The sequence below is a fragment of the Giraffa tippelskirchi genome, chromosome 5 (assembly GCF_054371585.1).
Source record: "Giraffa tippelskirchi isolate mGirTip1 chromosome 5, T2T-mGirTip1v1.2.pri, whole genome shotgun sequence".
Classification (NCBI taxonomy): Eukaryota; Metazoa; Chordata; class Mammalia; order Artiodactyla; family Giraffidae; genus Giraffa; species Giraffa tippelskirchi.
In genome coordinates this window covers 90258129-90273006 of record NC_137279.1, presented here as the reverse complement: position 1 = coordinate 90273006, position 14878 = coordinate 90258129, and the positions used below count along the sequence as shown (strand labels likewise).

Here is a 14878-nt window from a genome sequence, read left to right as displayed (position 1 = left end):
TCTGTGTATGAGAGTATTGTATAAGAACTTCTCCCCATCCTTCTCCTAGAGCCCCTAAAAATTGTGCATTGCCTGAAATTCACCTATAAGAATGCTTCATGCTTAAGCATCACCCTGACTTTCATAGTCTTTTTAGGAATGTTGCTATACTAACCACACTGGAGTTAATATCCTCAGAGAATAATGTAGTGAAATGAGGAAGACTGAGAAAAAATAAAAGAGAACTGGAACACAGCTTATTTGATAATGACAATCTTGTTCCCCCCAAAATTACTTATCCTCAGAGTAAAAAATCCTGAGATCTCTTTTTTTTCTTCTCAATTTATGGAGATTAATAAAATATTAAAATATTAAAAAAGTTACTTGAACTTGTACTTTTTTATTGAAAAGTAGGTTGATTTACCATGCTGTGCCAATCTCTGCTGTACTGCAAAGTGACTCAGTTATACACATATATATCTTCTTTTTAAAAATATTTTTTCCATTATGTTTTACCACAGGATATTGAATATAGCTCCCTGTGCTGTACATTAGAACCTTGCTGTTTACGTGAGCTCCTATGATAAATATATTTTAAATATTAGACAATATTTTGTTACTATTCTCACAGTCATAAAGGCTAAAGAAAAACCAAGTTGACAAAAGACCTCTCCTTGACCAGGCTCCTCTTAAGCTCTGCCATTTTTTTCCATTACTAGGAACACTGGCACAGAATAGGAACAAGCAAAGATGAGGCAAAGAGACAAGTTTTAATCCTGTAAACATATTATAGAATTGTCACTCATGGCTTATAAGTCTTTGGGCTAGTTACTTAAGCTCCTTGAGTCTTCACTTTGTTAAGTGTGATGGGTATTTTGTAATCTCGAAAGACATGTACAGGGTCCTACACAATATCTGTAGGGATGATACTACTCAATAAATTATGGTTATTTAAGAGAGAGAACAATAGAAAAATACTGACTGGGTAAAATATATCCATATCTGGCAGGGTTGGGAGAGTCAACTGCAAGAGCCACCTTGTTGATGGGGAGAAGAGTAGAAAGGAAAGTCACCTTGCTGATGGAACTGAGCAGTGTTAAGACATCATCTTTCTTCATGGTGACTTCTCGGGAGCTGCGGGCCTCGAAGTCATATAAGGCCACAACCCTCTCTTCTGGAGCAGCCACCTCCACAGGTGCAGCCTGTTGTTCCTGAATAAAAATAGGAAAAAGAACATTCTAGTCACCCATAGGAAAGATCTTTCTGTACAGCCTACCCACGGTGGGCTGTTCCTGCACCCAAAGAAGGGAGGAGCCCCTGGTTACAACCTCTTACCTGGATGCCAGTAACAGAGCTACTGCAATATGGTATCTTTAGAAATATCATTTCATTTTAACATTTCTCAGGGGACAGGCAGACTGGGAAATACATATATAGAGTGAGCAAGTAAGAATTTAATTTGTCAAAAACATATTAAATGCTCTAAGTCACCAGTCTTAAGCAGATATTAAAGGATTGGATGTATCCATGTTTCAGAAAATTGAGAAAGTGAAAAATCCACTATCTCTCATCACCTTCTCCATTCCCTAGGTCTTTAAAATATTTTGTAGATGAAATGTGGACTTTTTTTATTTTTATTTTTTTAGAGATGAATGACTTACAGCACAGGGAAGGCCTAGAATTTTACTATTTGAGAAAATAAACTTACATCAAATATCTTGTTTCTCTCTTTAGCAAGAAACCTGCCCTCCAAGATACAGTCTTTTCTGATTTTCATTTCCCCCAAATATATTATCTCTGAGAGAATGAACAAATACAATCACCCTTCATAAGTAATGACCCACATCTTTTTCAGATGGGATGTGAAGATGTACCTCCCCTGATTTTGTATCCTTCAAGTACTATTTCCTCATAACTTACAATTCATAAATCTACCTGTTTTTATGTAGGTACCTACTTTGCAGAGCTTGAGGAAGGCACAGCACTAAAACTCTGTAAATACTTATTGACATAGTAAGCCTATGTATTTTCTACTTGCAGTATATGGATTCAGAGCCCCTCATAAGAAAGAATTTCTTGAATGTGAAAAGTGTGTCTCTTTTCTTTCCACTCTACTCAGGAGACATCCATATCATTTAGTTGATTCCTGCTTCCATCACCTTTCCAGGCACTTATTTCCTCCTTGCAGTCTTGCCATTCTCACAATACATTTGATTATTTTGTGCTTCAGTGCATTTGCTCTCATAGCTTATTCACCATCTTCTCCTTATCTGCATAGTAAACCACCCCTACAAAACTAATTCAGATAAACTGGCTTGCCTCAGTTATGAAGATTTTCCTATCCTCCAGCACTCTAATATCAAGATAATGAAACTCTTCTTTCTTTGAGATTGTTTTTCCCATTCATATATCTATTACATGTTATTTGTTAAAATTCATGATCTAATAGCCTGTAACTTTCCTTCAAGTCAGAATTATTCTTTTATTCATGCTTGCACATGGTAGACATTTAATGTGTGTTGGTATAAAAAATAACTAAGAAAGGAAGGAACACAAAAAGGAGAGATGCGAATAAAAGAAGTAAAAGAAAGGAAAATGGAAATATAAAAGGAAAAAGGAAACAAAAATATATCAATGAATAAATTATAACACTTATTGAGAAATTCTTTTGCACTGAATCTCTGTAGATGCTACAAAGATGCTACAGTGCCTGCCTAAAGATCACAAGACAGTATTTTCTACTGCAATTGCTTCCTAGACTATGTAAAGTAAAAACTTGTGACAATTCCTTTTCCTCTGCAGTGGAGAATGTGATTCTTGTTATACTTAAGTCCTTCTTACCTGGCAGTCTTCTGCCTGTTCCCGAAGAGCTTGAATACTATTTCCAAAAGCCTTCAGATCCACCAGAAAGGCCTCATGCTTCTTTAAAAGAGCCTGAATTTGTTGATGGGAAATCATCAGAAGCAAATACAGGAAGAACACTAAACTTGTTTTATGATATACGTATTGTCCTAATTCCTAGTAAAAGATACTAAATTTGTAAGTATCAAAAAATAGGAGTTAAATGAACAACAATTTCAATATATTTGTTTTAATCAAAATAAAGTCAAATTGTGCAAACATTTTATCAATGCACATCACAGCTGAAAGAAGATGCTGTCGGTAACATTGTTTTGTAGGATTAAATATTAGCATATCGTTAGATGTTCATGTCAAGTATTTCTAGGGTTTATGAAATACTATACTAGCTCACCATAGAATAATGAACAAAATAAAGAAATGGGAATGTAGAGTAATTATAACCTTTGAGATTCTTCTTACCCTAATGTGTCTGCTTGACTCTATTATAATAAAGTAGTTAAGCATATGTTAAAACCATAGTTGGCTTGTGAAATTCCAAAGTTAGCCTGAGAAGTTTAGGATGAGACTTGAGTCAGGCATAGATGTCTGGTCATGCCTTTTGGGGGTTAGATAATCTCTAAAAAATATGGATTTCTATGGGAATAGGAAAATGTGGCATATCTTTTGGGATTTTTGTTAATTCAAGTTATCCCAGAAGAGGAAGCCCAAATGTTATCACTCTGGAAACCCCAAATGATCTAAGAAAATCTAACACTATCACACAGTCTAATTAGGTACATATTTGGTACCAATATGGTGAGTATTAGACAATATCTTTCCTTATGTTCTCCTTACCCCAGCTGCTTCTTCATCAGCCCCGTAGTTGGTGTTGTCTACTATAGGTTCCTTCTCTCTAATCCATGCTTCTGCTTCATGCAGATCGACTAGGTACTGTTGGTATTGGACATTGGCTTTAAGATCATTCTGCCGTCTAGTAGCTCGAGCCTGGAGAGATTTCATATTCTCATTCAAACTCTTGACCCTAGAGGCCACATCTTCTGCAGCAAAGTGTCCTATAAGGTAGTTATAGAAAAGGAGAGTTTTACCCTCATTAATGTCCACTATACTTTAATCCTTTTGGTAACCTGGGAGAGAGAAAGGGAGACATGAGGATCATGCTACATGAAATCAATATGACATTTTACCTAAATTCCTAGGAACTGAAATGTCATATGTGGGATTAAGCATTGGTAGCTGTTAATGAGGGATAGAGTGTATGTGTGGTGATGAATTGGAAGGTACAATCTCTGATGCAGGGAATGAAAACAAAATACCTATATGTGGGTACTGTTCAGAGCACTAAAACCATGCATTCTCTAGCCTAAACAGAAAACTCAGCTAATTTTCATTTCTGTTTTTTTTTTTAAATATCGATGAATCAAAATTTTTTCTTAGATTGTATTAAGTACATTTTTGAAATTTGGTGAACACCACCACAGATAAATCAAGAAAATACAGTGAAGTGTTGGCAAAAATCAACCAGCAGATTTTCATTTCTGCCCATAAAGAATTTATTACTACAAGAATTGTTCTCCTATCCTAAACAACTAGAAAATAGGACAGACTGTAAGATATAATGATTTTTAGACAATAGGCAAGAGTGTGACTCCTGAGAGAAGGGAAAGAAATGAGCTATGCCTTTGTGAATGCCACAGTTTAGGCCTGGGGCAGTGTATACACTGTAGTGCTAAGAGGGTTAAACCAAACAGGACTATCAATAGCAATCGCAACATGCTGAGACAGAGATCAGAGCTGAGGGAAGACAAGACAGCTAGAACTTGTGGAGCAGAATACTGACAAGACTACTGTACCAGGGAGGGTGTTTTGGAAATTTGCAAAGGTCCCCTGGAGTATTTGACTGATCATTCCTTGGCAGACATGTACCAGGAAACTCTTAAAGCGGAAGAAAAAGAAGACTGGAAAGAAGTAGACCAAAAAACTCTTAAGGGCTTCCCAGGTGGCACTAGTGGTCAAGAACCCCCCTGCCAACGCAGGAGATGCGAATTCAATCTTTGGGTCCAGAAAATTTCCTGGAGAAGGGAATGGCAACCCACTTGAGTATTCTTGCTTGGAGTATCCCATGGACAGAGGATCCTGGCAAGCTATGCTCCATGGGGTCACAAAGAGTTGGATACGACTGAAACAACTTGCAGAAGCAAAATAGAAAGACATACAGTGGTCAAAATTGCCCTTTTTGAGCATATACGATGCTGGTATGTCCTTAGCCACAGTTGTGATATCATATTCCAGTTTCAACTGCTGGTCTGATACCTCCTGGTCCCTCTATGGCATCTATCTGGACATGGCTCTGGCTCCACCCAACTGCCTGCAGGCACCAGCTCATGACACCTCTCACCAAACAACCAGCAAGAGAGGAATACAGCACCACCCATCAGCAAAAGCAAGTTGACTAAAGTCATACTAAGCTCACAGACACCCCAAAACACACCTGATATGACCCTGCTCAACAGAGGGAAAAGACTCAGCTCTACCAACCAAAGTGCAGGCACCAGTCTCTCTCCACCAGGAAGCCTATAACAAACCCCTAGACCAATCTCACCCACCAGAGGGCAGACAACAGAAACAAGAGGAGCTACAGCCCTGCAGCCTGTGGAAAGGAGACCATGAACACAGTAGGTTAGACAAAATGAGACAACAGAGAAATATTTTGCAAAGTGGAAAGATATTATAAGACATGAGATAGTGTCCTCAGAAGGGTTGTACCTTAGTAGTGGACTAATCCTCTAAATTAGTTCCAGAATAAAAGCTTCCCTAAGAAAGCAGATCCAAGAAGCTCTGGATCTTTGTTTCTGCAAAGCTGCAGAAACAAAGAAAACTACACCAAGTTGGTGAAAGTCAGTGATAAAAAGCTTTAAAGAGTCAGAGGGAAAAAGACATTACATACAAAAGAGCAAAGACAGGAATGAGAGCAGGCTTCTCACCAGAAAATATTCAAGTCGGAAGATGTGCAGCAGCATCTTTAAAATACTTAAAGACACTGTCAGACAATAATTTTATATTCAGTGAAAATGTGTTTCAAAAATGAAGGCAAAAGTAAGTCGATTAGATCAAAGAAAAAGCCCAGAGAATGTATTATTAGCAGGACTCCACTCGAGGAAATGTTAGAGAAACTTCACCTAAAAGGAAAATTATACAGGTAAAAGTGTCAATGTAGACAAAGGGATTAAGCCCTAAAATTGGAAAAAGTTCTTCCCATAAATTTGGCAAAGTGGTGACAGGTCATTTCAATCCGAATCATACATACCTTCCTCTACCATTTTGTTTCCCTTCTCTGTGATCATTTGGATGTGTGGCTCATGGCTGGCAATATTAGCCTGGATGACATGGTGTCTGTTCAGAAGATTCTTGGAGGCAATCAGGTCTTTGCCTAGAGATAAAAATAATTTCAAGGTCATTGTTGCAGTACACAGAATAAGAAGGTATTATTCTACTTCTTTTTAACTCTTGGACCTACAAGTTCTTCCTGTTGAATTCATTAAGCAGGCTTCCTAAAATTTACATTGTCTGAATTAATTATCTCTGCTTGGCTTTGTTCTTCCCCTTGCCTCTTTGTACTAAGAAATTTCAATTTATTATTTTACAAAAAATGAGGAATAAATCATTCTTCTCTTTGGATGATAGGTAGAAAGACAAGTAACTCTTCAGCTCAAACTTTCAATATATCATGCAACCAGTTTCTTTCAACACACTGTAGTATAAAAAGCAGGCTCTTCCACTAACTAATTTCTATAGGTACCAGAAAGTTATTAAATCCTCTAAACTAATAATAACTGTTCTGTAATTTTCTTTGTAAGGATTAGAAATAATTTACAAAAGGTGCCTCACCATTGGTTAACATTAACAAACACATAATAAAAACTACATAGTATTAATTTCTTCCTTCTTCTAAAGCCTCTGGCTCCAGCTACTTCATCCTCCCTGTCTCCCATCCAAGCTTCACCTCTCTTTCCTCCAAAATTTTCCACTGTATACTTCACACTAAATGTCTGCAAATCTCTACGCTCATCTCTCCTTCAAAGATATCTTTTCTCTTCTAGGAAGTTTTCCCATACTAGTTCCTCCTGTCATCATGATCCAGTCTCTCACAGATGTACCTAATATACGTAAATTACATTTACATTATATTTGTGTGCACGTTTTTCTCTATTTCAACGCAAGTGTCCTGGCTTTAACAATGGTAAACCAATAGCTTCCAAAGGAAAAAAATGTACTGCATCTGCTGTTTCATTCCTTTTATCTTTGTAATAGCTCATATATTAATATATCCTTGTGAAAACTCCCCTTATAAAAGGGAACTACTGACAATGTAGACAGAAACACTTGGTACCTCAAACATTAACCATGACCACTCAGCCAAGGACCTTGACAATAACTTAAGTAGAGCAAGTAGCAAAAAGCTGCTCATATTTTAGCTCTTCCCAGAGGCCTTAAATCTGTGGCATTCTTCATGCTTAGTTTTAGGAGGTAAACTTCTCATATAAATTTTTCTAAAATCTTTTTTTTTTTCTTTGAAAGCTTGAAAAATTTTCAAGTGTCTGTGGGGAAAGACCTGAGCATAAACTTAGTTACTGTGTTCCTGATCTTTCAAACCAACTGTAGACCTTGGTCTTCTTCTTCTGGCTCTGCCTGCTGATGCTGTATGACTTACTAACCAAGGTAGGTGGAAGCCACTGAGGGTTCTGTCTCCTGGATCCAGGCCTCCTCATCCTCTGTATCTCTTTGGATCTGGTACAGGTGGAAAAAGTTAATGAGCTTATTCTTCCTATAGGCCAGTCGCTCTTTCAGGGCTTCAAACCGGGATACCAGGTACTCCTGCCTTTCCCGTATGTTCCCAGCATCGGGATGGATTATTTCTTCAAAATATGTCACCAGGTCTGTGAGGGTATCCACCTGATCCTAAGGGAGAAATAGAATGGAGGGTCAGAAAGTCCCATAATTTAGTAAGAAAAGGATGAGAGTTTGGTATCTGGTATCTGGGGTGGGGGGTTGCTGTTGGACAGGGGGTGATAAGGAGAATCAGCTCCCATGCGTGCTTATGTTTAAACTTCTAAATCAAATCAGTGAAAAAGAGTGGGAGAGGTTGCTACGCTAAGAACCAATTCATCATGCCAAAAGCTATTTATAGGAAAATAGTTCTGAAATAACATGTTGTCATTTAAATCATGTCTGGCTCTTTTGCAATACCATGGACTGTAGCCCACCAGGCTCCTCTATCCATGGAATTTCTCAGGCAAGAATATTGGAAAGGATGTCATTTCCTTCTCCAGGGGATCCTCCCCATCCAGGGATCAAACCCACATCTTGTGCATTGGCAGGTGGATTCTTTACCACTGAGCCGCTGGGAAGCCCCGAAGTCATGTGCTAGAAAGGACAAAATATTTATAGAGGGCACCAAAGAAATCAGGGAAACCAGAGCTACAAAGCCTTCCTTGATTGGGAGTGTTGCTAAATTGAGGCCCCAAAGAAGATAGTAGGAGGCTTTTTCTATCTCAATCCCTCTTCCAACTCCTTTCTTGTCCTTTATAATGAGCTATTATCATTTGTTGCAGAGCAAGAACAGTGCCTGTGAGATGAAATGTGGCTCTGCAAAACGAGTGTCAGAACCCCATAAAGAGAAATCCAAAGGCCTTTCTTTGGCTACTAGTTGTACGAATCTAAGGAAATAACTGTTGCCATTTGACTTATACATGGGAAAGGAGAAAAACAGAAGCAGAAGTTTGAGGAGTCTTCCTAGAAATAAAATTTTAATCATATTACTGCACAGTAAAATAGATACGAGAGATTCATTTCATCTTTATTAATGAGGTCAACTATGACTGTCCAGCAGTAGCACAGCACACATGAGTTTTGTTTTTCTGCTTGTTTCATTTTGTTGTTGGGATGGGCAGTTGATGATAAAATAAGTTCTAAAAGACATACATACAGCAGGTATTGGTTTTACTTATCCTAGTTTGCCATTCTGTGCTCAACCTACACAAGGTTTGCTCTATCTCTTCTCTATTTGGAACAAACCATTGATCATCAGTAGCTTCTTAAAGTGTATACTCACTTCTCAATAAAGAATTAAAGACTCCATAAAGAGTTAAAATTAAAATCTTCTACTAGCCAACTGTTCTCATCTCTTAGGACAGTTTAACTTTGAAAAACATCATTGTATAATAGAGTGATTTTAAAACATAGTAATTGTCATCATGATTATGGCACCACTGTACTATTGAAAGCTAATGTAGTGCATGGTGCCTCAGACTAAAGAGATAGACTTGGCTGAGAGGCAGTTGCTATTTTATCCAGCTCTCCACCTGTTTTAATATTAGTTTCCTCAGCTATATAATAAAGACTTTAGAGAACATTTAATATATATAATATATAGTAAAGGCTAGAGAATATTTATGACCTTTTCCAGCTTTGATAGTCCATATCTAAAATTTCTTTTGCAAGCATGATATCTTAGCTTCTACTCCAACCAGCAGAATAACCAAGCAGGACCCTATGGGCCTTCCTGGGACAAATCCCTCCCCCATACCTTCTGTGTTAGCTCCTTTCTGAAGTAGCCAGATAATAGTATCTGATGCATATTTCCTGAGTTTTTCAGATGCTAAAACCACCACCAAATGGAAGAAATTAACTGCTTGAGGATCATGAGCAGTAGCCCGCAGACTTTCTGGAACCTAAGGCTTGATAATATTAACTGTTCTCAATTGAATACAAGCTTGGATTCCTAGGGTGAGAAATTGAGTCAACTGGGAGTTGATTTCCACTGAATTCTCTAGAAACTCACATAGAGTATCTCTGCTGCAGGGAGGAAGCCAATTCTGACGCCATGTTGAAAACTGTTTCTTTGACTTGTTTTTCATTGCTTTTGTTATTATAATCACACTCAGTGGTTTTCCTGGAGGATCCTGCCCCTTCGCTTGACTGTGAACTAAAGTGCCTTTGCTCAGCTTACAGACAGATAGCTTGTCCCTGCCCACCTGTGAATAGAAGAGATTAACACACCACTTTTGCAGGCTGGACATTCTCTTGGAGATGTTTTGCAAGACTGAAGACCCTTTCACTTGACTTTCCCACTGTCTCTCCCTCTCTATTCTGCCTTTTGACTTTAGTTCCTCATTGCTTCTTTCTCTCTGATTGATAAAAGAACCTGGCATCCAGATCCCAACAAGATGGCTATTTTGAGGCATCAGCCTGCCTTTTTCCTGGTCTGCTGGCTCCCCAATTAAAGTCTCTTCATTGCCTCAACATCTCATCTCTTGGATTCATTGGCCTGTTGTGTGACTAGCAGAGTGAGCTTGGACTCGGTAACATCTATACTTTAAAAACTTGCTGGATAAATTTACTTAAAAAAATAGTCTGGTGTGATATCAGTGGGTAACTTTGAAACCAACAGCCTAGACATCTGTTTCATAGTCCTGGCCCTGCTGTTAATTTTCTTTGTGACATTGGAGAAGTCACTTTATTTCTCTGGGTTTCAATTTTCTTAAGAAAAAAAAATTGGTACAATTAAAAATATTTCAAGTTTTGAATTGTAGGATGCCAGAATAGAAAGATACAATTTTATCCAAACTTTCAGTTTACAGGTAAGTAAACAGAGTTGCAAAAAGTTGAAAAGATACACCACAGAACTGGTAAGTGATAAGGCTATATAAAATCCAGGTTTCTGGATTGAGAGTACAGTGTCATATTTAGAAGAGTCAATAAAGTCTTATATCAGCCATGGGGTTCTGACAAAAGACACCAGGCACCGAGAAGAATAGCTGGATAAAGGAGTTACTGGAAAGAGGTAGTTGACCAACTAAATGTTTTGAATTTTTACCTTTGGCTTTGTTAGGTTCTAAAGTTAGAGTAGGAAAAAGGAGTCCAAAATGGTGGTGAAGAAAAATAAAGAAAGGACAAAGCCCACGAAAATGAAACAGAAGAATATCTGTGGACTGGAGTGAGAACCTCAGGTGAAACGAACACACGCCCTTCTTGGCTAGCCCAATTTGCATAGGGCAAGCTCAGGGGGGAGGAGACAAAATGTATAAAAAGAGGAAACCAAGATGGATTGAGGCCTCTCCTTTGGGGTTGGCCCACCCTCACGCCTCAAGGGTGTACTATCTTCTGCTTGCCGAATAAAACTGAACTGTTACCAAGCTGTAACACTGATCCACCATTTCAAATCTTTGCTGCTGAGAGACAGAACCAAGGAAATTACACACTCCCTGGGCATATTATCAAAGTCATGGCACCAGATATGTTGAGGGAGTGTGTAATTTCTTCAGTTCTATCACGTGAGAGCAAAGATTTGAAACGGTGGACCAGTGTTACAGCTTGGTTATTGCTCAGTTTTATTTGGCAAGCAGAGGATAGTACACACTTGAGGCGTGAGGGCAGGCTGACCCCAAAGGAGAGGCCTCAATCCGTCTTAGCTTCCTCTTTTTATACGTTTTGTCTCCTCCCCAGTGAGCCTCCCCCATGCAAATTGGGCTAGCCAAGAAAGGGGCATGTTTGTTTCACCTGAGTTCTTCACTCCGGTCTGCAGATTTTTTGTTTCATTTTGGTGGGCTTTTTCCTTTCTTCATCTTTCTTCACCACCATTTGGGACTTCTTTTTCCTATTCTAAATACCTAACAGCTTCCTGCTCTCACTCTTTTTTTTAAATAATAATTATGATGAATGTGCTCAGAATGTATATAGGTAACTTGGCCCACAATTGGTCAAAGAGCTAGCAACAAACCTGACGAGTAGCCACAGCAGACTCCAGGAGGCCATGTTTCCTGAGCAGATTCTGTACATCTGCTAGGCCTTTCCCATAATCCTGAGATCTAGCCTGCCATTCCACTTCCTCCAGCCATTGCATCAGGTCTTCTGCATTATTTTCAAATTGCAGCTGTTTATTAGCTTCATTCAACTGGATCCCTAGGAAAAGACATCAGGTGTAAGATATCATAACTTATCCTCATTATATGCTATTACAAATTATACCAACTTAAGGAATAATATAATGTTTGGATAGTCCAATGGGAAAAATATAACTATCTAACATGTGATTATATAAGAAATTACCATTAATTTGTAGAATTCAGATAGGATTTGCTTTTGAAGATAGTAGTGTTCTCAAGACAGATATTAACAATATGTTCATTTCTTGTTGAGGTATGGGCCTATGTTAGATTTTTAACTATCTTGTCACTTGTTATTCTCTATTGAGACCTCCCTTTCAAAGGGATTTAAGCATAAACATGTCATTTTCCAAGAAAAGAATAAAACTTTGGGTTAGCTCAGTTTGAAATTTTGAAGTATCTTTTCCTAAATATCTTTCTCAGAACTTTGCTAGCCATCAGCCACTTCTGCCTTAGTGCCTGTTCTTTATCACAAACCACACCTTACAATTTTCTCTTCCAGAAAATATCTTGATTATCCACTGTTCTCAGCTAAATTCTTTATCATATGATCTTATAGCAATCATTTGCATTATTTCTGTGCAACAATTACTATGACATGAAGTAACAGCAACTTCTTGTTACAGTCAAGTTGATTTTTTTTTCCTAAACCAAAAATCAGGATATCCGACAAAATCAGTATGATGTATCTTTTCTATAACCAGGACAGAGGCATGTCTATAGATAATGTTTATAACAAAGGGACTATTGACAGAAAAAACATCATTATTTGTGTTAATTATGATGATTGATTTGCTTTCCAAAGTAAGAGGTGAAGTTAAATTTAAGTAGAGGCTATTCAAGCAGACATGGGAATTTTATAAGAGCTTACAACAGAAACTGAATATGTCCAGATAGGTGGAAAAAGCAAGTCATCAAGCCTTTTCATAAGAATAAAATATCATGGGAACATCACATTTGGTAACAACCATATTTTTAATGCCAAATTTAATAACCTGAGTCAGAATATGTTGCTTCATTTATAGAACAAAAAGATGTATAATTGAATTTATGGACACTCATTTTAGATGTATAGTCAATATTGAATTCACAGTACCTGAATATTTATTCAAGAGGAAGAAAAAAGAGGAGAAAAGTGAAAAGAAAACAAATATAATTTCAGTCGAAAAGACCTACATATCTGAAGAAAAGAATTGTGTTAATATATAGTGTGATAAGTTTAGGTTAGATTTTTTTAAATTTCTTGACCAATAGAGGAAGACACAGGGAAGCAAATGAGTAGCATCCCTCCCTTCTCACAGAGGCCACCAGGTAAATTCAAGGTGGTAAAGATGAAGGTGGGTTTCAGAATTTAGGAATTCATTTCTTAAAAAACTCTGCTTCTAACCTTTCTGCTCTGTAGCATCCAGCAGTTCAGTCCAGAGGCTGGCAACTTCATTCAAACGAGCAGCTACACTTTCGGAGGCATAATGATTGCTATCAATCATCTCCTGGCCAGTTTTCTGTATATTATTGAGCCGGATCTCATTAGCTGCCAATTCTTCTTCAAAGATTTTCTGCTTTTGAACCTGGCTCTTCAAGTTCAGTGTATCCTGAGAGAAAATGAAAACAATGAAAGAAAACAATTCCTTGAAAAATGAGGGGCAGATATTTTGAGGACAGGAATTTCTTTTCACTATAAATCTAAGTGAGCTAAGAAGAGGATATAAGGCAGAACTGTCCTAGTCCAAGTACAGAGCCAGAAGATGCTCAGGAAACTATGACCAATCGTTCCTTTCATACAAATGGCAGACATGGCTAATGACCCCCTAAATTTATTTCTACTGAGTCTGGATACAGCCTGAAAATCATTTTAAATATGACACCATATGTAAGGATTATCAATCAATCACAGCTGTCATGAAAGATGGATATCATTTTCCATTCCTGCCTTTAGCAGAGAAGACTTGTTTACCCTACATACACTGGAACTATAACTCCTCTAGAGAACACAAGCACATACTGCTGAGTTTTACAGAATGAAAGTTACAAATTAGATGCTCAAAGTTCTATCAAAAGAATATTAGAACAAGAGCATCAGAGGTACACATTTAAGACTAAATGATATCTAGAAAGTAAATACAGTGAATAGATATTGGCCTAGAAATCAAGAGACTGATTCCAGTCCTGACTGTAAATGCAAAAATTTGTGAGTGTATGTGTGGGTGTGTGTGCAAAATAGTTAACAGTTTATCATGCTCAGTCACTTAGTCATGTTCGACTCTCTGTGACCCCATGGACTGTAGCCAGCTAGGCCCCTCTGTCCATGGGATTTTCCAGGCAGGAATACTGGAGCAGGTTGCCACTTCCTACTCCAGGGGATCTTCCTGACACAGGGATCTAACCCACTTCTCTTTGCATCTCCCACATTGGCAGGCAGATTCTTTACCACAGTGCCATAAGGGAAACCTATTAATAATTTATATTGTGAGTGAAAAATATGTTTTATACAATACCAAAGTAAAGAAACGTATGTGTGGCTCATAGATAATTCAGGAATTTTTCAAAGTCACACAAACTAAAACAAGACAGAGAGTGAATTCAAGCCCAGTGTTTACTTTCCCCCAAGAGAATTCATGTGTCTAACTCTATGTTAAACAGGTCTAAATAATTGGTTAACCTTGGGCAACTCACTACACAATTCAGATCCTGGTTTCTTCATCTGTAAAATAAGGAAATGTTCCTTTCCAACTACAAAGCAGTAAGTCTATATTGTATCAAATCATTAGATTAATTCTGAGTTCCTGGTAGCCTGAATGTACATTATGATTAGACCCAACATTTTTCTACTATAAGAGTGCATAGAGCAGTAGAAAAGGGGATATGCAGCTAAATAAGGAGAGTTCTTGCTTTCTCTCGCTCTGTTAGGGACCGCTGGAAATTGTGCCAGGGAAAAGGGGTGATGGGCAACAGGGTACTGGAAAATTGGAAATTAGAAGTACAGTCTTGGAAGAATCATTGCCCTTCTCTGAGACTCTGTCTTTCCATCTATAAAATGAGGCTCACCAGCTGAACACTATTGCCTTTTCAGTTTCAAGACTCTAATTCCATGAAAT

At 37.9% G+C, this 14878-nt stretch overlaps 1 protein-coding gene and 1 long non-coding RNA gene across 2 annotated transcripts in view; one reads left to right on the top strand and one right to left on the bottom strand.

The window, feature by feature from the left end:
* The window catches only part of LOC145504624 (uncharacterized), a 57057-nt gene extending 52435 nt beyond the window's left edge, over nt 1–4622 (top strand). Inside the window, exon 6 of the long non-coding RNA XR_014052339.1 lies at nt 989–4622. This is a non-coding gene — a long non-coding RNA (uncharacterized LOC145504624). The remainder of the gene's footprint in view (nt 1–988) is intronic.
* SPTA1 (spectrin alpha, erythrocytic 1) overlaps nt 1–14878 on the bottom strand; it is a 67819-nt gene that overhangs the window by 37160 nt on the left and 15781 nt on the right. Inside the window, exons 14-20 of the mRNA XM_081485759.1 lie at nt 13171–13375; nt 11618–11799; nt 7554–7797; nt 6146–6268; nt 3676–3893; nt 2821–2913; nt 1053–1190 (exon numbers count right to left, since the gene is read on the bottom strand). Coding sequence (XP_081341885.1) covers nt 1053–1190; nt 2821–2913; nt 3676–3893; nt 6146–6268; nt 7554–7797; nt 11618–11799; nt 13171–13375 — 1203 coding nt within the window. The remainder of the gene's footprint in view (nt 1–1052; nt 1191–2820; nt 2914–3675; nt 3894–6145; nt 6269–7553; nt 7798–11617; nt 11800–13170; nt 13376–14878) is intronic.